We start from the raw sequence: 24,141 nt of genomic DNA, 5'->3' as shown, positions 1-24,141 counted from the left end.
TCGACTTCAGTGTTCACTTTAAGATTATGGTTTTGACTTTTCGAGCCCTGCATGGACGAGCAGCAGCCTACCTCAGTAAACTTTGACAGCAGGTCCCTGCTGCATCATACGAGCTTTTCTGGCTTCCTCCTCAGACATTAGTTATAGTTTTCCAGTCAGACCTTTTACTTCTTTTTGCCTCAGCAGTGCAGGATTCTGTCCACGTCACCTCCAGGTAAACTGCAGCAGCACTGCCCTGCACATCTGAGTTTTCTGTGTCCACATTTTGCCATTGAGGGTCTCTTTGTCACGTTTGCCACGGCCACAATTAGCTGCAGGATTTCCTCCATAGCGTGTAGATCAAGGGATCAGACCTCTGGCTGCTGGAACATAGCAGAGCATTGCAGACCATATTCTGGTCTTTGTGGGAGACCAGAATATGGAAATGGAAAAGTCTATCCTGCTGCTTCTTCATCCATCTCCCCTCCACTCTCATCTTCAGATGGGTCAGAGCTGGAGACCGCTCTGTTTCTCGTTCCCCCTAAAAGATCATTCCCAGAGCCTCCTGTGTGCTGTAAAGTGTTGCCCTCTTCAAAGTAACTGCTCCACCATAAACTACCTGAGCCACAACCAAAGAGCCCTATTTTGTTTTCAGTGTCTTTGAAGCACTGAAAAGCTATCAGTGTTTATTATCACGGCCTTAGTTTAAACACAGAGTGTGGCTTTCTAAGAGAGAAGACTTGAAAGTGAAACACACACACAAACGCACACACAGACACAGACACACAAACACACACGCGCTTTCTTTCTTTTAACATCATATACCACTGCAGGACAGCATGCTGAACGGGAACAAGAATTACGATGTAGAAAGATTTTTATACACAGCTCTATATTTATAGACAGGGTATCAAATCCCAGAAAAAACAAACACACGCACACACACACACACACACACACACACACACCATTGTCCAATATCAATCATCAATAGTGAGACCCACTTATTGTGTGAGTAACTAGGCAAACTTGCAGGAAAAGGTAAAAAGTGTAAAATGTTGCTTTCAGTGGTAAAAATTAGTGCCACCTGGTGGACACTATAAATATGAAACATTTAAAGCAAGTGGTCCAAAATAAAAATCTTTAAATTAAATAAATTTACATAATTTTCTTAGACATTATTAAACGTTTAATTACTTTTGAGCCTGTAAAACTGAAGTGACAGTGTAGAGAACATTATTAAACTGTTACTGGTTGAACAAAGACATTATATAGTGTCTTTGTTTGGCACTCATGTCGTTGGCTTCCGCTATCAGCCAAGAAGAGAGGTCACAGGGGAGCGAGAGTTAAAGGCGTGGGGGTCAGAGGTAGAGTTGAAGGATACTGTTGACAGACCTGTCTGAATCTCCTCCTGAAAGAAGAGAGGGAATAGTCGAGGTTTGTCCATCCACGAGGTCAGCCTCTGCCTCCCGTCAGCCAGAGTCTGCTCACTAATCAAGAACAAGTCTTTGCATGTCTCTCTCTTTCAGGTCTTCGTGCACACATCAGACTGCAGATATCTGCTTTCTTAAATTTTACTGTTGCTCAGTTTTGCTTATTTGATGCATATCACCATATTCACAGGCATGTCACTTTAGCGTGATTAAAAATCAGTAGACCGTCTTTGATTCAGATTTAATTTTAAATTTTTTATGAGCAGATGCTGTGTAGAAACATGTAGCTAAGATTAGAGCCTCTAAAACAGCTCTGTTCTGCTGATTAGATAAAGTCTGTTCTCTCCGTCTCCCTCTGTGGACGCCTTTGTCTGTCTTGCGCCGCGTGTCTGTCTTCATGTAATTGTGTGCTTATCAGAAAGTGGCTCCTGCTTCTGTCAGCGAGCTCCCCTGGCTCATCCCCTCCGTCTGTCACTCTCTCTCTCTGACAGCCGCCTGATTACCCTGCCTTCCTCTTTTCCTCCTAAAAATGTGGCTCATTTAAAAAACTGATCTGCACGTCTCCCCCCGGGTGCCCTGCTCAGTCAGAGTTACCATTATGATTATTAGAATAATGACAGCAGTACCTCGCTGTACTGCAGAAAGTCATTTATCTGATTTCTTGTAGGGAGCTGCGATGACTGCTGCCTTTTCTGACACAGCAGCATCTGTTTGATTCATGAAGTCATGAATAAGAATTCTTTCTGGATCGTTTTCAACTTGGTACTGACTGATTATTATATTTGCAGCACATTTGTGCTACAAATATTTTTAGAGCTTTTCCTCATTTTCTGTCAGTCATTGAACACATTTAAGTACCAAATGACACATTTTTGCTCTCATTGTTCAGAAGGAGCTATCTGCTCTGACAGAACTTAACAGAAATGGTATTTCCAATAGTTCAACTGTAATGTTAGCTAGCTATGTTATTATAGACTCACTGGTCATTTTGTTAGTTACATTTAGCTAGTATCAGGTTGGGGCCACGTTTAGCTTCAGAAATACTATATTTCTTCTGGCTGTTGCTCACTAAGTGGCCCAAAGTGTGCCGAGGAAACTTAACAATATAAAAATGCCATTTAAAAAAAACAAAACAATGTAAAACAATAATAGGAATGTTAGGAATTAACTCTATGAAATACAGTTAGTTTTACAACAACAGCAGCCTCAAACAAAATGTCAATGTGTGTTTCAGGATAACATAAGAAGGACAGGATACTTTAGATGTTGTTATTGTGATCTGAAACTGAAATTTCTTGAATGAATCATTTGTTTTGTTTGTTTGTTTTTGTTTTTTAGGCATTTTGCTAAATTTGAAGTGTTTCTTTCAAGAAACAAAATGAAATCATTTGCATATGGCCTTCTGCAAAATCTGGTTTCATCCCATGATCACCATCTTCTCCAAGTCTACAAGCCTTAATGCACTGAGCTGCAGCCATGTGATTGATTGCTTGTTAATACAAATTTCCAGTCACAAAGGTGTGTCAAATAAGGTGGCCACTGAGTGTATACTGTTACAGTGGTGGATGATCATACAACTCGGACTGGTCTAAACACAGTCAGATAGTTTGTTTTGGGGGGGGGTCTGTTTTTTCCTACTCTTGATTCTTTCTGATGCCAAAGGTGATTTCATGCCCAACTCTGGCTGAAAGTGCAGAAACGCTGCCCTCCCGCTGTGCAAAGCTTCTGTTTGTGAAGAGTAGCCAATCACATATCTGGTTCAAAGGGGTGGGGAAGGAAACTTAACCAAGGGCTGATGATTTTATAATACTATGAGCTATGAATCACGCAAAGCTTTATAGATTACACAGAATGGTCTAGCACTTCCCAGTGAAATCAAGGTATTTTGTGTAAAATTCACATCCTGTTCAGCACCTTAGTTCAGTGCTTCAGATGTTTGCTTATTCTCCTTCTACTGTTTTCCAGTCACCAAGAGCCCAGGCGGCCCAAAGACCACTTTGACAGAGACAAACGGCAAGCTGAGTGGGACTTCAGTAAAGAGTTCTTCTGTGATGTGCCAGGTAAGATTCAGGACAATGGAGAACAGGAAGAATTATACTAGTCCACATTCCACACAGCTCCCAGACAGATTTATGGCTTTATATAAGGATGAGCAGGATAGTTGTGCTTTTTACTGTGGCTGATGGACGTGAACAGGATCTTTGCCAGATGGTCAAATAATTTTTTGTCTTGTATAAAATGGGGAAACTTGCTCTCCTACTTGGCTATGCCATCCTTTCTGCAGGTGACAGTTATTCTAGAGTGGTGTTCTCGTCAGCTGAAGGGAAGAACCTGTGGAGTATTCAGGCCATCAAATCCATGTGCAATCTGGACAACGCAAGAGTATGCTGGCATCATTCAAGTCGTGTGAATATGTTTTTCTGTTACACTTCTGCTTGTTTTCGCTTATTTATTCATTCTTTCCGTCCTTAGGTGCGTTCCCACCGGGACTACTGGAATCTTTGTCAGCGCACCAATGCTGACTCCTGCTGCCCCAGCTGGACGCTAGGTAACTACATCGCTGTCCTCAACAACAGGTCATCCTGCCAGAAGATTACAGAACGAGACGTATCGCACACACTCAAGATCCTGCGCTCGTGTGCCAAATACTATCATAACGGCACTCTGGGACCCGACTGCTGGGACATGACCCTGCGGCGGAAAGACCAGCTAAAGTGTGCCAGTGTGCCCCGCAAGTGTACAAAATACAACGCCATCTACCAGATCTTTCACTTTCTGGTAGACAAAGACTTCCTGAGTCCCAAGAGCCTGGAGTATCCTCCGCCTGTGCTCAAGTACAGCATGCTCTTTTCCCCCACGGAGAAAGGCGAGTCTATGATGAACATTTACCTGGACAATTTCGAGAACTGGAACGCCTCCGACGGCATCACCACGGTCACAGGGATCGAGTTTGGCATTAAACACGACCTCTTTCAGGACTACCTCCTCACAGACACGGTGTATCCTGCCATAGCCATAGTGATAGTCCTGCTGGTCATGTGTGTGTACACGCGGTCAGTTTTCATCACACTCATGACAATAATAGCCATCATCAGCTCGCTGATTGTGTCATACTTTCTCTACCGAATGGTTTTCGACTTTGAGTTCTTCCCCTTCATGAACCTCACAGCCCTCATCATCCTGGTAGGTATCGGTGCAGATGACGCCTTTGTGCTTTGTGACGTGTGGAACTACACTAAGTTCGATAAGCCTCACGCTGAGCTGGCAGAGACGGTCGGCGTGACCCTTCAACACGCGGCCCTCTCTATGTTTGTCACCAGCTTCACCACTGCTGCTGCTTTTTATGCCAACTATGTCAGCAACATCACTGCCATTCGCTGCTTTGGAGTCTACGCTGGCACTGCCATATTGGTCAACTATATTTTAATGGTGACATGGCTGCCCGCCGTGGTGGTGCTACATGAACGCTACCTGCCGAACATGTTCCTCTGCACTAAGCCTCAGCACCAGCAGACAGGTTGTTGCACGCAGATGTTCTGGGCCGGTCTTTGCCAAAAGGCCAACAAATGCCTCTTCACATTTTCGGAGGTGTCGAGGATATTCTTTGAGAAGGTGCTGCCCTGTATCGTCATCAAGCTCCGCTACCTCTGGCTCTTCTGGTTTCTTGCCATGACCGTGGGTGGGGCCTATGTGGTTTGTGTAAACCCAAAGATGAAGCTCCCCTCCTTGGAGCTGGCAGAGTTTCAGGTCTTCAGATCTTCTCACCCATTTGAGCGCTATGATGCAGAGTACAAAAAGCTTTTCATGTTTGAGAGAGTCCATCATGGCGAGGACCTCCACATGCCCATTACCATCATCTGGGGGGTGACCCCTGTGGATAATGGTGATCCCCTGAACCCCAAAAACAAAGGAAAGCTGATGCTGGATAGCAGTTTCAATATTGCCAGTCCAGCATCTCAGGTCTGGATCCTCAACTTCTGCCAGAAAATGAGAAACCAGAGCTTCGTCTTTCAGTCCGAAGAGCAGGACTTCACCAGCTGCTTCATCGAGACGTTCAAACAGGTCAGTACTGCATGTGTAATAGTGATATAGGGAGCAAACTCAAACCTCAAGAACCTTTTTATCAATAAAAAAATAAAGTTATTAAACCACAATTGATCTCCAAAACCAAAACGATTACTCTAAGAGTTGAACACATTTCTGATGTTGGTGTTCTCCTGCCGTTTGTTAAATTCTCACTTGAACTGATTGACTTCATCAGATTAAACTTTCTTACAGTCGGCTAGCATTAGCTTATCTGCTATATAGAAAAATGACTTGTTATCTGGTCTTTAAGTGATGACGCGTGAACGCTGCTTCCAGGTCCAAACTACTCTGCGTTTATTAAGGCTGTTGTGTTTTTAACATGCTTTAATGCTTTGTATCCTGAACGAGCCCCTAAAAACAGTCAGTGATCACTGTTGGCCTCGCTCGGTTTTTATTACCACTGTTCATTTCAAAGCTCAGTTTTTAAACCTTACGGTGTAACTACAGCCCATGCAGCAGTATATGAATGACTAACCTCATATTGTGGATGGATTATCTCAGTTGTTCTCCTGACTGAAGTTTGGTCCGTTTACAGCATCCTGCCATGCGACTGTATTTGTCTCTAACCATCGGGAACCCTCATGTTAACTTTTATCAAGTGGAAAAAAGTTAGCGTTCATCCTCCAGCTTCACTGTGTTTATGCTATGCTAACAAAGCTGTATCGCTAGCGATCACTTTGAAAAGGAGCTTGGAAAGAAAAGCATCTGGACTTGTTTAAGTCCCAGATTTAAACCTAGTGGGAGTATCCCCCCCAAAGAGGGACAAAAGGACAAAACGTAGAGGATCATCAGGGGGTCCCTTTGTCCCTCTTTGGGGAGATACTTCCACTGGGTTTAAATCTGGGACTCTCCACCATTTCACCCTTAGAACTGAAGAAGCTTCTCGGATGAGAAGCAAAACGTCTTCAAACAACTTAAACAAGTCCAGACGTTTTTCTTTCCAAGCTCCTTAGACTACGATGACCTGGATGACTGAGAACCTTCACAGAGAACTGTTAGCACTGTTTATGATGAGCACAGAGAAGAGTGCTGGTGAGGAGTGAGCATACAGGTCACATTCTTCAGTCCTTCTCTTAGAATTCGTTACACAGGCTATTTCAAGACATCCGTGTGGATGGAAGTTTTTCATTTTTCAGTTGCAGTCCTTTTAGACATTGGCCATAAATGAATTAAGCCATAAAGTTTCAGAAAGCAACCCGACCGATTCTGGTTTACCTCTTCTGTTTTTAACAGTGGATGGAGAACCAGGACTGCGACGAGGCCTCTGTCTACCCTTGCTGCAGTCAGTCCATCTTCCCATACAAACAGGATGTCTTTGAGTTGTGTATCAAAAGAGCCATCATGGAGCTGGATCGAAGTACTAACTACCACCTTGACAGCAAGACCCCTGGACCTCGATTTGACATCAACGACACCATCAGAGCCATTGTTTTAGAGTTCCAGAGCACCTTCCTCTTCACATTGGCCTATGAGAAGATGTACCAGTTCTACCGTGAGGTATGCACAGCCCAGCATCACCTGGACACATCTCCACTGGTGAAACAAGATATTTTATAATGTTAGCAATGTCTTTCTGTTTTAGGTGGATGCCTGGATCGAGGAGGAGCTTCGCTATGCCCCAGCAGGCCTCAGCTATGGCTGGTTTGTGAGCAACCTGGAGTTTTATGACCTCCAGGACAGCCTGTCAGATGGGACTCTGATTGCTATGGCGCTGTCAGTGGCTGTTGCTTTCAGCGTCATGCTCCTGACCACCTGGAATTTCATCATCAGCCTGTATGCCATCCTGTCCATTGCAGGGACCATATTTGTCACAGTGGGCTCTCTGGTGCTTCTGGGCTGGGAGCTCAATGTCTTGGAGTCTGTGACCATTTCAGTGGCGGTCGGACTGTCCGTGGACTTTGCTGTCCACTACGGCGTGGCCTACCGACTTGCCCCAGAGCCGGACCGTGAGGGAAAGGTGATATTTTCCCTCAGTCGGATGGGTTCTGCTATTGCAATGGCAGCACTAACCACCTTTGTTGCCGGCGCAATGATGATGCCGTCAACTGTCCTGGCCTACACGCAGCTGGGCATGTTCATGATGCTGATCATGTGCATCAGCTGGGCCTTTGCCACCTTCTTTTTTCAGTGCATGTGCCGCTGCCTGGGGCCCCAGGGCACCTGTGGCCAGATACCGCTGCCCAAAAAACTGCAGTGTCAGTCCTTCACCGAAACCACATCCAGCAGCCCCTCGCCCCAGGGGAAGAGTTCTGGTCTGGCGAAATACCAGCTGGACTGCAAGGGCGGTGAGGTGGAACATTATGAGCTGGAGCCTTTAGCATCCAGTCAAAAAACTGAGGATAAACTGCACGAAGGGCATGATTCCAGCACTCAGCTTTATAACAGAATTCCTCCTCACCACCACGCTGCTCCTTTTTCAAACATTCATTACTCGAACACAGAAGCCGGTGAAAGAGGATCTGAGAATGGGCACATAGCCACGCTGAGCACACCGTGCAGGTGCCAGTACTCGCAAAACACCAACTGCACATGTGGGGATCCTCATCTGCTTCAGCAGTGGAACCCACATTCCTGTGCGCCGGATTCTCGCTCCTGCCCTCCAACCTCTCAGCTCTTCCCCCTCTCAGGAAGCCCCCTCAGCAAACAAAACGCGACCCTTTTACCAACAAACCTGGACCCAGTCTACACACAGTTGGAGTGCTGTATGCACTACTTCCACTGTCCACTCACTCATTTCCACCACTGCTCACAGGGGAGATTGGTGACCCCCAGGCAAGGAGCTCCCCACACCTGTCACTTCAGGAAGCACTGTGTTCATACTGCGGCCCTGCAGGCGGCCTCAGTAGGAGACCAGAGATTCACAAGCCCAAAGCAGGACGCTGGCCCGGATCCAGGACCAGGACCTGGCTCTGATTCTGAGACTGCTGGAGAAGTCGTAGTTCATAGGCATGAAATGTCATTACCTGACAGTAGCCAAAATATCAGCACCACAGCACAGCCTCAAAGCCCCTCCCCCTCTGCAGGCTCCTTACACAAAAGCTGCCATGAATGTGCAACGGACACCAGCCGTTATCGTGGTGATAACCACACACCCACCACAAGAACTGAAACAGCAATGCACATGGATGTTTGTGAAGTCCCTGGCAACCAGGACAAACCTGACAGTATTCCCGTCACACGGGAAGAGATCGTTAAGACATGCAAGCGGAACTCAAAAAGAGAGCGGGCGGCCTCTGCCTCTCCAAAGAAACTCAACTGTTTTAACAGGACGTTGAAAGTGAAATGCAATTCAGCGTCAGACGTGCCAAAAAGCGAAGCCAGCGTGCCTCCTATTGCAATAAGCACCACTAATCCCTCTTCTGAAAGCTCATGCTGACAATAAGTGAAGTCAGTATCACAAACCAAAAGTCCAAGAAATGTTGTGCAATCGTACAAGGTGTGGGATGTGTTGACCAAGTGCCTCGGTGTGTTTCATGAAGCACGGACTCACTACATGTATTCAGTTTACAGTTTTCTTTTTGTACTCACCAGCGTTTCAGATGTGATTGTTGTTTTTTTAACAGTGAAACAAACACTACTGATGAAGCTGCGTCATCACTGTGGGACGCGAATGGTCGTTTTTTTTACTTTTCAAACCGGCGTCGCCAACAAATGTTTTTAAGTCGTGTGTTAAATACGTAGCAGCCAGTCGCACCGACATGAAATCGCGCCGCCTCTGTTGCTTTATGTCTATCACTTCTTTGTATGTGCTGGAGTCCGTGTTAACTTCCCAGTGTACTCTTGTTGCCACATGCCTCAGATAAAAGCTGTACTGTGTGATTAAAGTGTCGTTTTTAAGAAACAAAAACATTGTCCTGCTGTTGTGTGTATTTACAGACATTAACAGACACACACACACACACAGACAGAGACACACATTTACAGACATTAACAGACACACACACATTAACACACAGACACACATTAACAGACACACACACAGACAGACGCACACATTAAGACACAGACACACAGACAGAGACACACATTAACACACACAGACAGAGACACACATTTACAGACATTAACAGACACACACACATTAACACACAGACAGACACAGACACACATTAACAGACACACACACAGACAGAGACACACATTAACACACAGACAGACACAGACACACATTAACAGACACACACACAGACAGAGAGACACATTTACAGACATTAACAGACACACACACATTAACACACAGACACACATTAACAGACACAGACACACAGACAGAGACACATTAACAGACAGAGACACACACGGACACACACACACAGAGACGCACACACAGACAGACACAGAGACACACATTAACACACACAGACAGACACATTAACAGACACACGGATGCACACACAGACAGACACACATTAACACACACAGACAGACACATTAACAGACACACGGATGCACACACAGACAGAGACACACATTAACAGACACACACACAGACAGACGCACGCACACAGACACATTAACACACAGAGACAGACAGACACACAATCAGGAGTCGTGACGTGTGCACCTGTTTCATCGTCTCGACTGCTGGCGCCTTCGGTGCGCTCTGTTACACGGCTCGAGGTCACAGGATTTAAACTGCACATGTACACGTGATTTACACAAGAATAACCATCTGATTTTATTGCTTGTAGGTGTGTGCTTTCTCACACGGGTCCACTTACAGCTTTTCTAAGATTCAGAATAACATGCACTGGTAAAAAATATAGATTTATTTATTTTTATTTCATTTTTTTAAAGAAATCTTTCATCTTGGGAAAATTCATTACATGACATCATTGAACCCGATGAAGAAGAAGGCGGCGGTGGGCTACACCTCAGGGCTTGTAATTACAGGAGAGATCACTTTGGCACACAAACACCAAAAAGGAGCCCTGCTGCCATCAGCAGTGGTTTCACTCATCTAATATAGAGCACGCATTAGCCAACCAGTAGCTTTTGTATTACCAAAGAATAAATGAATCGTGGCGAGTAAGCTGAAGGGGGAAGGATAGTTAAACACTTTGCAAATTCACTGATATGATACTTCGGCAATAGTAGAAAAAACTTCCATACATGACTTTTATATACAGTACTGTGCAAAAGTCTCAAGCCACCCCTCGTGTCTTTGTGTCTTGATAGGAAAATGACAAATGGGTGCAGCGATTTACTGAAACCAGCTATATGGTGCGAAAAGAGTTTGAACAATTCTACTGGGCTTGAAAGTCAATATTTGTTATGACCGCCGTTATTCTTCAAAAGAGCCTAAAAGGCTTTATTTTGAGTGTCAGACACGTGTTTCCGCCACCTTGTGATTAAAAAAGTGGCGCTTCTGTGGAATTATGATAAACTCATCATGTGGTGTTTCCACCACAGTCTTGGCTCATTGACAAAGCTTCATATCAAAACGCTGATGTCCAAATCCTCCTAATTCAAAAACACGTCCCTCCACCAGCCACACTCAGCAGCGTCATGGCGGGCAGGAAAAATACCGCCGTGCTTTCGCTTCTTTTTTCCTCTCATCCCTGAAACAAGCTCGCACATACAAACAAGCGCTCTAAAGTGCATTACACAAGTAAAACCACCCACAGCTTTTGTGTGATGGTTCTGTGTTGCTGGAAAGATCCTATTTTGGCACGTACAGCTCAGCTCGTGTTCCTTCAGGTGTCTGATCCCCACGGCTGTGGTTTCTCTCCTCCACAGCTCAGTCCCTGCAGTGAGCCCACATCCCTCTGAGGCTCGCTCCTCAGGCTTGTGTGAGCATCCCTGTAATTCTGTTTGTTTAAATGCAGGTCAAATATTAGCTAAGGCTGTGTAGAGGGGTTTATTACATCCCCCCTTCTAGGCAGAATCTTCTAAGTGTAATCTGCAGGCATAGCTGGCCGATGGTGATTTTTCATTTTTATGGGACGATGGGTTTGTTTTTTTTAAATGATTAAAGTACATAAAACAATCTAATGAGCAGATACACATTAAAAATATCTCTCTATTTCTTAACAGGTATAAACAATGAAAGGTGGTGGATTGGCCAGATGCTGGCCAATGTGTAAAAATAACTCAGTTGTTTGTTGGTGGCTATGGTGGAGCCTCCAGCAGGTGGATGAGAGAAAGGGGAGGCAGTAGGAGAGCCCCGAGGCAGCCGCTGGTGCGAGTGTCAGGTGAACTGAACTTCAGGTAAGAAGTTATGACCTGCAGTGTATCTGGGTCAGATATAAACTAAGTTTAGGTGGAGTTTATTTTCGTTGTGCTGACGTTTTACAGTCAGTTACAATAACTCGTACTGGGTACTAGCTAGCATGACGGAGTTTCTATACATCTGGGTGAGTGGTATGATGTTACTGATAGTGAACTTTATTTTAATCATAAGGTTAGTTAGTAGCTGCCAACCATCCCGTAAAAAACTTAATCGTCTGGTATTCAGAGAAAATATTACGCGTTTCGTGTTGAGGTGAAAAGGAACAGTTTGTCCCGGACTTCAGCTACAATGAAAAAGACACAAAGCTGGAGTTATTCTGTCGTTACGCTGTCAGCGGCCTCTTCTTCTCTCATTCTCTCCCCCTGCCTCTCCTGTTTCTACTTCAATCATGAAACTGATCAATGATCAGCTGATCGTCTCTCTTGTTTATCGCCCACTTTGTGCCAGAAAGAGGAAACCAGCGGATGTCGCGCTAAACAACAGCAGCACGTTTAAGCTTGATCAGCTGTTGTTAGAATTTATTTAATATTAATTTCTAGTATCAGCTGATGTTTGCTGGAGCCACAGCTGTAAAGCTGCTGGTCATGATGTCGGTTTGGATATGTGGTGAGAGGGAAACATGAAGATGAAACCAGGAGATGTCCTTACTGAATCATCAGAGCTGTGATGGAGAAACAGGTTTACCTTTTAGGTGACATGAATGAGTTGAAGTTATGAACTGTTTCTGAGAGACAAATAACACCAGGATCCTTTTTTATGTAGCTGACAGCTGGTAACTGTGCAGGGGCGGGTCTAGCAAAGTTTTGCCAGGGGGGCAGGTAGGGCATTAACAGGGGGAGGGGGCACAAAGAAATACTTTTCTTTCTTATTCTCATTTAAAATGTCTCACTTTTAAAAAATAATTATCTGATGGTGACGCCCATAGATATTATGGCCTGTTTTGTGTGGTGTAAATGGCACCTCATTTTGTCTATAGTGTGTCCTGGGATCTTGCTAGGCGCCGAGCGGGTCTCAGGTCTCTTATCCTCCTTGGAGGAAGCTATGTTGCTGATCTAATTCATTGTATATGTGATGTGAATATGTTTGAGGCCACTGTATCTGTTGTTGTGGGTGTATTTATACATTTTATTTTATTTTATTTTTTTTGTGTACTCTTTAGGATTTTGTGTAATTCTTGGGGGGGTGAATGTAACAGGGTCATAAATCACATTGTTATAATTACACAAAATGTGTTCTAAACCCCCAAACTGTTCCTTTTATACCTGACTTTTAGGACCTCCAAGCCTGTAGTTATGTTCATTATCAGTTAGAGCCCCTCCTCATTCTTTTCTTCTTCTTCTTTGGTGCAACCCTATAAATACAAAGTACCCCTTTTGCCTCTCCCCTTTTCTACAATTCCCCTGTGGGAGAGACACAACGCAGAATCACACTGGTTACATAAGGACATCTCCTGGTTTCATCTTCACGTGTCCCTCTCACCACATATCCAAACCGATATCATGACCAGCAGCTTTACAGCTGTGGCTCCAGCAAACATCAGCTGATACTAGAAATTAATATTAAATAAATGCTAACAACAGCTGATCAAGCTTAAACGTGCTGCTGTTGTTTAATGTGACCTCCGCTGGTTTCCTCTTTCTGGCGCAGAGAGAAAAGCCGATCAGCTGATCATTGATCAGTTTCATGATAGAATTAGCAACTTTCTAGCTGAAGTAGTACGGGACAAATCGCGTTCCTTTTCACCTTAACTTTAAAGTTTGACCTCCTCGGCTGTAATTGGTCCAGCCCAGAGTTGATCATGACCAACTGGCCAATCCACCACTGTTCATTTATACCGTTAAAAAAAGAAAAGGAAGAAAACCTCATTGGCCCATAAAAACGAAATATCATGAGCGGCCCACCGGGCAAATGCCCGGTATGCCCGATGGCCAGTCCAGCCCTGAAATACAGTCATGACAGTAAACGAATATGAGTTCAAGGACTTAACAACATTACTTCAGTTACACCAACATCTCTGATACATTAGCACTAAGGGAACACTGAATGACCTGGTGCTTTATGTCCATCTAAGATTACCACAAAGTAAAAGATCTCTCAGCAACGTTATGCAACATTTTAGCCACACTATCGCCCCGATCAGATCAGTGAGCTGGGATTTTCTATTCTAAGCATGAGCTACTGTTACAGCAACAGACATTAATACTACTGGTGTCTCACACAACAACTCAATGTCCACTATGTGAAGCAGCCAAACACAGGCCTTCTCCTCTCGTTAACTGAGATAAACTGCTGGCATATTGGTTTTACATCTATACTGTCCAGTCTGTCCTGGTGGACATACAGCAGCATTGTTTAATCTCATTTGAGTCATTGTCTACCTTAGCCATGTTTTCTGAGAGCACTGAAGCTACTTTCAGCCTCAACTGAGGATACTGGGATGACTAAAAGCAGCCTGACAATTGTCATGATAATAAATACTAGTTAATCTATAGCACCAAATCATCAGTCAGTCACCTGTGACCTTGCCTCTTCACCTCTGAGCTACAACATGGCAGAGCTGCCTCTGTCACCTGATGAATGACAGTGAGACACTCCACATACATGCAGTCACACATGTGCTTCAAATACAGTCACAAACCACCAGGTCATCATCCAGTTTCACCTGTGATCTTGAGTCACCATTGCTCTCTGAGCTTTGTGTTGGTTCTTCTGTCACCTGACAAACAGGACAAACATGACAATAAGAATAAAATGTGCAGCTGCTTCAGTGTTTCTGTCACTTTGTGCAGATCTTGACTCGTCAGTAATGTTTGTAGGCTGAGTGCATTTTTAAAACAATTTGTGCAAACTGCACTACAAGGTGGAATATTTGCAAAATCATGACGACCTCGTGATATTTTGTCTCAAAGATTAACCCTATGAATACGTCAGAGCCATTAGGATGAAATTATTGTGTCACCAACATGTTAACGTTAGACATATAATTCTAACAGCCTCTGTAAACTAATATCATGGCTGCTCAAAGCTGCAGTTTTCTCTGACAGTTTCAATCAAAATTAGAAACGCTGCTCTGAGGCTGAGAGAACTAACAGTGCTGCCTGCTGTGCAGGTAGTTTCCCAAACACGTTATTCATGGTTACATACAGTTTTAGACTGATGTGGGCCAAAGCCTAGCATAGCCTGTAACGTTATTATGACGCATTATATGAGTGAACTTGGCTTGCAGGTTTCTTTGAAAAACACTTTCTTATATCCAGCTTCTTCCTCTTTGCTGCCGTCCTCCTCTCCTCCAGGTTTGGCTTCTTATTACTACATTACATAACTGCTCTTTTCTCACATGGGATCCATGAATTTCCTGTGAGAGTACACAGCATCTTCATTAGCTCAGGATGATATTTCACCTCTGACTGACATATTTCTGTCCAGACCTCTGCAATCAGTATCACTGCTGACATCTATGCGAGTCATCCTCACACAAAAGGAAAAACATCAGCACTTCTGAGGGAAGTATGCCCATCCCAGCATTCACAGAGTCAGTGGACTGAAGTGGCTGTAAATAGTACTGAACATCCCTGTAACGGTCACCTTGTAGAATCTTTTCAGACTTTTGCGATATGTCAAAGTCTCACACAATTATCAGCGAATAAAAATTAGTGAGTAAAGAGTTAATGCCTTTGTGGATTACCTAGCTTTCCACAGTGCCACCATGAGGCTGAAACAAAGTGACAGGCTTACAATCGACTAAAACTAAATGTGAAAAAGCATTTTAATTTGATTAATCAATAAAAAATAAAAACTAGACCTGTGGAAAAAAAAGAGCTGAAAATGGTAAAAATCTATCAGAACTTGCCTTGTGAGGCTACGATGGATGTATTTGAGACTGAATCACCGGCTTTTAAAGGGTTCTGTGTTTTATTACAAAAGCATGCACTGATTTTTCTCAATCTTGCCTTCTATATATGTCCTTCATACAATAATAATTAATAAAGACATTTCCAATAATCATTTCTTAACTGAAAATAACAAAGTCACTCTGGAGATTGAAACTAAACTGAATTTAAAGAAAAATAAAAACCAAACCAAACAAAAATGAAATCAAAATAATGAATAATTAAAAAATACAAAACTATAACAACTTTGGTGTCAACAAACACTGAAGTGCTTTGTGGCTGAGCGCTGTCCAGACTGACAGTGAGCCTTAATTAGTTATACCCTGCTAGTATCAGGTTGGACCCTTTCAGAATGATCTTAATCCTTCTTAGCACAGTTACAGTAACACCAAGAGTTCTGATGCGGCCCATCTGAGTCATTTAAATCACCTTTCATCCCCATGTGCTCAGTTTTGAACTTCAACTGGTTGCTTAGACCATGTCTAAACGATGTGATTTACTAATTAGATTTGTTTTTCATGAGTAGCTAAACAACTGCACCTAATAAAGTGTACCTAAAAATGATGTCAAGTCCATACCTGCTTCATACCCTGGGGGACGGAGCTATGGCTCCCCACACTCGCTAGCACATCGTTACATGGAGAAACCTTTTGAATAAAAGTGTGCCGATCCACACAGGTGTGCACACGGGTGCTCACTGACACAAACTTCACCTTTCTTGGCTGCTACCTCAAAGCACATTGTGCGCTGTCGATCTTGCGTGCTGCACAATAACATTTAATATTTAGTAAATACTGTTATTTACTGTTAGCTAGTTTATTGTGATGGTGTTGTATTTATTATGTTGCTCTTTTTTGTTTGTTTTAATTTCTGTTTTCTTTCTTCTCTCGACAGGTGATCCAGGTGTTTTGTTTTTCTCCCCCCCTTCTCACCATTTCTTTCCCCCTCTGTTTTTCTTTCTCTCCCTCTTTCATTCATTCTTTCTGTCTCCCTGTCCTGTCCCACATCATGTCTGTCCCGTCTGTAACAACTGAAAATAAAATGAAATAAATACATAATTATAATAAAGGTCAATCAACTGGACTAATATGGCAAGGCCATGATGATCCACTTGTTAAAGTAATCTGCTAGGCATCGTTCTTAGCCTTCAGACAACAATTCTGATGGCTAAAGATCCAAACTCCCCATGGAAGAGAAATATCTCTTCCTTCTCTCTCTTTAAGTCCCAACTCAAAACTCACTTGTTCAAAATAGCTTATCCCACATAACCTCTCCACTCTGCTATTTTAAATTTGTTTCATGTCTTATGCTTTTATGATTGTGTAAAATGCTTCCTTTTATGTTGCTTTTATTATTCCACTGTGTACAGTGTCCTTGAGTGTTCTGAAAGGCGCTTTCAAATAAACTGCATTATTATTATTATTAATAATAATATTATTAAACAGGACAGGCAAAAAAAAAAAGCCAAGTGAGCATTAGCGGGTGGCTACATATCTTATTATATGTTATGTTGTATTATATGTTGAACAGATGAAAAATCAGCTGTTCTCACTGAAGCTCAAGAGTCATTTTAACAACCAGTGGTGCCCAAAGGCTTTGTGCTGACATGCAGTGTGTCCGTTTGCATGAACTTTGACTCCATGTCAAAATGTTCAAAATGATTTTTCTTAAACGAAATAAAATAAACAGTCTTTGGTTCCCTCGTCTTTCAAATTAACTTCTTTTGGGGGCACAAAACAGAAACATCATTGGTACCCCCCCAAAAAACATTTACAAAGAATATCAGGAAATAAAAAGAGCTCCGTGATGAATAGATGTTAATGCTGCACTGTGTTCAGATTAATGGACTGTTCACAGTGAATAAGCAGCAGGAGCCAGCAGACTGGCCCTAATGTCCAGAACAGCTGGCTCATAAAAGCTGGGAGGATGCAGGCAGCCGGGGCGGAAGCTTTCCTCTGCTCAGTAGCTTCCTGTTTTCAGGCACATGGCCTAAATGAAAGGAAACTGGCTGACCTCTTAAGATCAGCTCCGAACTTGCGGTCCAACAAACCCCGAGTGCTTAGAGATGATCTGTAGTCACCGCTGAACCTAAACAGCCTTTCTACAGGACACATCCATTGAAAGATGGGTTGATGTGGTGACATCTCAACACCCACGGTGCTAATAACTGCTGGTCACTCAATGCAGGCATGAGAAAGGCAAAAGAAGAGATGGCTCGCCATCTAGTGGTTAAATAAGTAAGCATATTCTATAGGGCTTTGGAGTTGACGTCACACCGCAATGCATTGTGGGAGCGCGGCGCCATCTTGGACCACGAATCAAACCAAACAGGCTGGCTGTGTCCCAATTCAGGGTCTGCACGCTTGAAGTACGCACACTACGCGTCCTACGTACGGTGCGTACTATAAGTACGAGAAGTGCGGAAGTGAGAGGCTTGTGAAATGGGACGGTCTAGCCTGCGTCGCGCTGTTCAGGTTGCCTAGCAACCATGATACTAACCGCGAGAAACGTTTCATACAGCTTTGTGTGACAGAAATGAAGGAGAAAAAAAATGTCTTGTTGGTCATTCATTTTTGTCATGACATCACTTTGATTAGTTGAGTATCTGAGGCTGAGACCACAGGACTGGAAATATATATATATATATCAGCTAGACAGCCAAAACTTTGTGTAACAATTGTATGTAAATATGTTTTTGAAAAATCAAAAAATATATTTTAGAAAATTAAAACCCGTTTTGTCCCTAATCTCAGGAATCACTGAAATACAAATTTATTTGTACAAGCTGTAAAAGTTTTTCCATTACTTTGAGTCTTTTAGGCCTTTTATTAGCAGGAAAAGTTGTAAAACGTAGAGAAAAAGTTAAAGGTCCAAAGTCTATGCCTTCCTTAATAAATTGCAAAGCAATCAAGTGGGTCAGCTTGGAGTCTTTGCCGGGCTGATTCCAGCCATGGGCTTTATGTTTGGTATAGATGCACCTGCTCTAAATCCAAGAACTGTACCATTGTTTAGGCATTCTTGGACTTCTCTTTGCATCACAAGGTCTGCTGAATCTGTTGCTGCGTTTTACAAAGCCACCAGTTTTCATTTTCACAGGACAGTAGGCTTCCTAAACAGCAGCAGAAACAAAGTTCACATGGAAGTTTCGTTTATGTTCTCGGCATTAATCCCGTCGTGGCTCTCCGGCTGAACTTCAGGCCCCCCGGGCTCAGGCTTGTCCTCTTTGAGCTTTTTCACCTTACTGTCTTTGAGTATATCTGAGATGAGACGTTCATAAAACCACTCCATATCCTGAGGGTCCTCTGGCCAAGTGAGGTACTCTTTCCTCTGGACAAAAGCTCTGACTGCATTGCACTTCATCAGCTGGTAGTGAGCCACCTTTGGATGCAATGTAGGAGTTTTAAGTCAAAAACTGAAACATGTTTGGGATGAATTCAGTAAGAATCAACATCACCAGTTTTCTGCTTTGTGGAAAGCAAAAAAAAAAGTGGTAAATGGCCTGTATTTGTATAGCGCTTTACTTGGTCCCTGAGGACTCCAAAGCGCTTTACACGTTCAGTCATCCACCCATTCACACACTGGTGATGCTACACTGTAGCCAAAGCCGCCATGGGGCGCACTGGCAGAGGCGAGGTTAATTGAAATCTGCATGCAGTCCGACACCTACCAGGTTTGTACAGGACTTTCAGTTATCTGCTAACCTGTTGCCACACACAGTTCTCAGACCTAAAGCATGACTTTGGTTACTATTTAAATCTGCTGTAATTTATATTTTACATTGAAAACTGGTCACATAACCTTTATATGTGAGCGTGGCAGCTCGCACTGATTTACACACTCAGTGATATAAATCATCATTTAGTTGCAAAAAATATATTGTATTTCAACACGTTGGAAATTAGAGCTACAGCTTAGTGAACACTGAATAGATTTTACAGGTGACCAAAACTAACTCAGCTATTACAATAACGCTTTTTTACACGATAAAAACATACAAACACTTAGTGGATAATATATTATTGCTGTTGTTATGTTAACAGCTCATACTCACCTTCCCTACCACCAACATAATTAAGACATTCGTCAGTTCCTCCAGCATCCGGCCTTGGGCTAAAGTAAACGCTTCCAAGCACCAGCCATCTGCAAAGAGAAACTACTGTGGTAATTTTGCTCATGTTTAAATGATCTAATGAACTTACATTTTTTTAAAATAAGGAAGTATTTAACCCACATGCAATTATTTTACTGTAATGAAGAAAGTGAAAATAAAAGCCTTATTAGCTATGGCACTACTAAGCATGCTAGCAGTTTAAATTAAATGCAACACGTCTGTTGTTTTATATACAGGAAGAAGAGACAGCAGTGCTGATTCCATTTCTATTTGTTTACAACATGAGTTACAATGACTAGGTGGTTAGCTTACCATCAGTACAACGTCAGCCATGTATACATTACAATAGATGGTTAGCTTAGCATTAATAATCATTCTTTCTGCTGATCCTCTCAGGGCTCGCCGTAGCAGATTGCCTACCTCCATCTTTCCCGAGCATCCTTCATGTTAAACCAGTATGGCTGGGCATCGTCACTGATTTCTATAACTGATTCGATTCAATCCCAGATTCTGTTTCATTCATTATTTCACTCATTTTTTGACTCAGACAGTCAGAAATACTATAATTATGATCATTTATCAATACACTGGAAGCAAAACTGCAGAATAAGAGGGACTTCATGACGAAACCTGCAGCTTCAGAATCTGTGAGACACCGCCTTTTGGCGGCGTGTCCACATATGGGTGGGTGGATGGCGGGTGAACGGGGGAAATCTGCGCTTTGTGCTTTACACCTTTTCCCGTTTACCTGCTCTTTAATCATTTGCATTTTTAACTGTTTGGCAGATGTTTAAATTGTTTTGAGAAGCTTTAACTTGAGCTTCTGGCGTTTCTGGCAAAATGCATTTATATTTAAAAATTGATTCAGGATTTAATGAGTCGATATCGCTTTAGTCAAACGAAATTCGATTTGAATCGGGAAGTCCATTTAATTATTACACTTATGTTTTAGGTGACACATATTTTTATATAAGAGAAAGGTTAACCGAGCAAATACAGAAATGCAGTTTTTAAATAATTTCATTTGTTAAAGCTAAAATCTTTTAAAAACCTATCCAAACCTGCCTGGCTCTATGCAGAAAAAGTGTCTGCCCCTAAATCTAATAATTGGTTGTACCACCTTTGGCTGCAGTCAAGCATTTGTGATAATTAGCAATGAGACTATTTTTTACACGGCTGTGGGGGAATTTTGTCCCACTCTTTTTTTCTAGAACTGTTTTAATTCAGCTACATTGTTGGGGGGTAGGGGTAGGGAACTCCAGGCTTCCTGCAGGTTTTAGATGTGTCCTTGATCCAACACAGCTGATTTAAATGTTAAACTATCTCCTCAACATGTCTTGAAGTTCTCCAGAGGCCTGGTAATGAACTAATGATTTGATTCAGGTGTGGAGACCCAGGGTGAGCTCTAAATCCTGCAGGACACCGGCCCTCGAGGACCAACGTTCCCTACCCCGTTGCAGGGTTTTCCTGCTGTAACGGCCTATTTAAGGGCATAGCAAAGCATCTTAATCAGAGTCCAGTACCTTTAAGGAAATCCTTAGAGACAATGCACAAAGTCTTCCTGCTGCTCCAGATGGCATCTCTGATGTTTGAAAGGTGATCCTCACCTGGCAGGAAGTCTCGGGCCTCGAAACAACAGTGAAAAAGATTCTCTTCTGAAAACTGGTTATCCAGCTTCTTTAGTAAAGCAGCCTCCACCCACCGGTAGTCCCTGTTGCTAAAACAGATAAACGCATCATACCTCATCTCATCCACAAGAGGTATCAGTTTGGGGCCCTTGAGAACCCTGCTGATGATCTTTTTGTAGATGATGAATATTTGTCCTCGGAGACGAGCGTAAATGATTCCAGTAAGAAGGACAATAATGATGAGTGAGGCAGAGAAAAGGAAGACAGCAAACTTTAGACCTTGGACTGCCTGTTCGGGATCCGTCTCACATGGTTCGATGATTGTGGAGTAATTCAGCAGAGGAAGGCCCTGGAAAGCAGCTGGAAACTCGCATCTTAAGTCTTCAATTGGGCTCAAAAACGTGACATTAGTCGTGTTCAGCCACTCCAGGAAGTTCCCCAGATTGCAGTCACAGTGAAAGCGAGTTGCTGACAGACTGAGAATGCTGAGAGACTGAAATGTCATAGGGTCGGGGGAGGCTAGGAAGTTGTTTGAAATATGGAGCCATTTCAGGCTGATGGGAAAAACATCTGGCTGCAAAAAGGTCAAGGCATTGTACGAAAGGTCCATCTCTATGATTGAGCTGAGACCCCTGAAGATCCCATTTGGGAGGGTCGCGAGTGAATTAAGGCTTATATTTAAACCGATCAGATTTTCAAGATGGTCAAACAAGTCGAGGCACTGCCCCTGTGCCCAAATTATCTGCAGGGAACTATCATGAAGATCTAGCACTTTCAAACTGTTATTAAGAGGTTCAAACACATAGTTTCGTTTGCACCACTTGATGATGTTGTCACCATAGAATAAAACCCGAAGTCTCGGGAAATAAGTTAAAATGAAAAATACATCCTCCATATTTGTTAATCTATTTTCTGAAATATCGACATGGATACTGTTCATGGCCAAGTCATCAATTCCATTGCGAGATTTCAACTTATTATCTCTCAAAAACAGATATTCTAAATTTGGTAGTGATGTAGGAAAACCCAGTTCTCGCAGTGAGTTTGATGCCAGATCTAAATACTGTAAGTTAGGGAGACCGCTGAATGCTTTGTATCCCAAAACACCAATGTGGTTTTGGGACAAGTCCAATATCCTAAGTTCTCTCAGATTGGTGAATGTGTGAGAATGTATTTGTCCTAAAAGGTTGGATGACAAGTTGAGTATTAGTAAATGATCCTGAAGACCATCAAAAGCATTTCTGTTAATCTGATTGATTCTGTTTAGTGAAATATCGATCTTCTTTGCATCTCTTAGATGACTGAACACGGCACTCTGCAAAGCAAATATGCGGTTGTTAGAGACATCCAAACTTTTCACTGCACTGTTTTTCAGGCCTTCAAATGTGTTTTTATCTGGATCTGGGAAGTTCTCATGTGAAAACCCTTTGCCCAAGATTCCAGAGTATTTAAGATGAGAAATCGGAGTCCCTTCTAATGCTTTGAAAAACTGCCTTGTTTCGTTCACATTTAGTCCACTGGAGGTTAAATCGAGAACATCGAAGGCTAGCTCTTTGAAAGGGTTCCCACAGTTTCCCCATTCATCATTGTGGAATAACTTGTTGGAGTCCAAGTTCAGGAGCTCAAACCTTTTACCCCTGAAACTTACAAGATCTTCTTCACATATGTTTTCGATCTTATTTAGTTTGAGTTTCAGCTGCGTGAACTTTCTGAATCTTGAAAAGAATGGACCTGGCCGCAGTCTCGTTATGTTGTTGAACGAGAGATCAAGGACTTCCAAGGACAAAAGTGGTTCCAGATAGCTTTCTGATAGTATGGAGTCTGTCAGACTACAATAATACAAAGACAGGTTTTGTAAATTGAACAGTCCTGCAAATGCCCTCGGCTGCAGTTTGAGGCCCAGATTAGAGCCGAGCATCAATTCTGTTAACTTTCTCTGCCCGAGGAAAGCGTTGTTCCATATGACGAGTGTTTGATCCTGACTTTCAAGATTTAATACTTGCAACTCCTTAAAGTCTCTGAGCGAGGTGCTGTTAATCTCACTGATGTGGTTACTCTGCAGATAGAGGTGGGTGATGTTGTGGGGCAGAGCAGGAACCCAGTAGTGGTTCTGAAAGCCACACCAGGCTCTTTGTCCCCTCAAACGGCATGTTTGGTAGGATACTGTTACCTGCAGATGGGAGGGTTACATAACAAAAATCAAGCGATGAAGTCAGCAAAATTACATGTGAAATTATTTAGTAAGAAAAAAAAATCAAAGTCAAAGCTTCATTTTCATGATTAGTAGCCCCCCCAAAAGCCCCCCCAAATGTCTTTATGTATAACTTCCATGTAGGGCTGCCACAACCGATTATTTGGATTGTCGACTAGTCACCGATTATTTTTGCGATTAATCGACTAATCAGATCATCATCCATTGGACGTAAAACGTACAGCTTATTGCACCATCAGCATCTGCTCTTATATAACTATCATTAGCTTGCAGCTTCAAGTGTTTAAAGCTAAAAATAAAGATAAGATGATAGTTTATTAAATTTTAATGAAATCTACAGATTGTTTAGGTGAAGTTTAATAAACTCAGCCGTCTGCTCTTTGCTACCTAAAATATAACACACTGTAAAATGTAATTAGTTCACAGAACTCAAAATAAGTAAATTCGTTGCCTCAAAAAAATAGAGTAAAGTTTTACTTAAGATGACTAAGTTAAGGCAACTTATTCACTTAGAGTACAGAGTAAATACCTATGTAGTTTCCAGAACTCAAAAAAATATGCAAACTCGTT

At 42.7% G+C, this 24,141-nt stretch overlaps 2 protein-coding genes across 7 annotated transcripts in view; one reads left to right on the top strand and one right to left on the bottom strand.

The window, feature by feature from the left end:
- Nucleotides 1-9,339, top strand: part of disp1 (dispatched homolog 1 (Drosophila)) — a 118,693-nt gene extending 109,354 nt beyond the window's left edge. For all 3 annotated transcript variants that reach the window (XM_085431219.1, XM_085431217.1, XM_085431218.1), the window contains 5 exons: nt 3,378-3,472; nt 3,697-3,794; nt 3,885-5,474; nt 6,732-6,995; nt 7,081-9,339. In XM_085431219.1, coding sequence (XP_085287345.1) covers nt 3,378-3,472; nt 3,697-3,794; nt 3,885-5,474; nt 6,732-6,995; nt 7,081-8,874 — 3,841 coding nt within the window. In that variant the 3' untranslated portion in view covers nt 8,875-9,339. The remainder of the gene's footprint in view (nt 1-3,377; nt 3,473-3,696; nt 3,795-3,884; nt 5,475-6,731; nt 6,996-7,080) is intronic.
- Nucleotides 9,340-15,764: 6,425 nt separating this feature from the next.
- LOC146691449 (toll-like receptor 5) overlaps nt 15,765-24,141 on the bottom strand; it is a 20,292-nt gene continuing 11,915 nt past the window's right edge. The window contains exons 3-5 of one of the 4 annotated variants that reach the window (XM_085431212.1): nt 21,255-23,529; nt 19,672-19,760; nt 15,765-18,998 (exon numbers count right to left, since the gene is read on the bottom strand). In XM_085431212.1, the coding sequence (XP_085287338.1) occupies nt 18,753-18,998; nt 19,672-19,760; nt 21,255-23,529 (2,610 nt within the window). In that variant the 3' untranslated portion in view covers nt 15,765-18,752. Of the gene's footprint in view, nt 18,999-19,671; nt 23,530-24,141 lie in introns of those variants that run through there. The other 3 variants (XM_085431216.1, XM_085431214.1, XM_085431215.1) reach the window with 3 other exon arrangements.

Source organism: Copadichromis virginalis, linkage group LG15 (genome assembly GCF_057382275.1).
Source record: "Copadichromis virginalis isolate Kocher_CV1m ecotype Utaka linkage group LG15, C_Virginalis_male_GT1.1, whole genome shotgun sequence".
Classification (NCBI taxonomy): domain Eukaryota; kingdom Metazoa; phylum Chordata; class Actinopteri; order Cichliformes; family Cichlidae; genus Copadichromis; species Copadichromis virginalis.
This window is presented reverse-complemented; position numbering and strand designations above follow the sequence as displayed.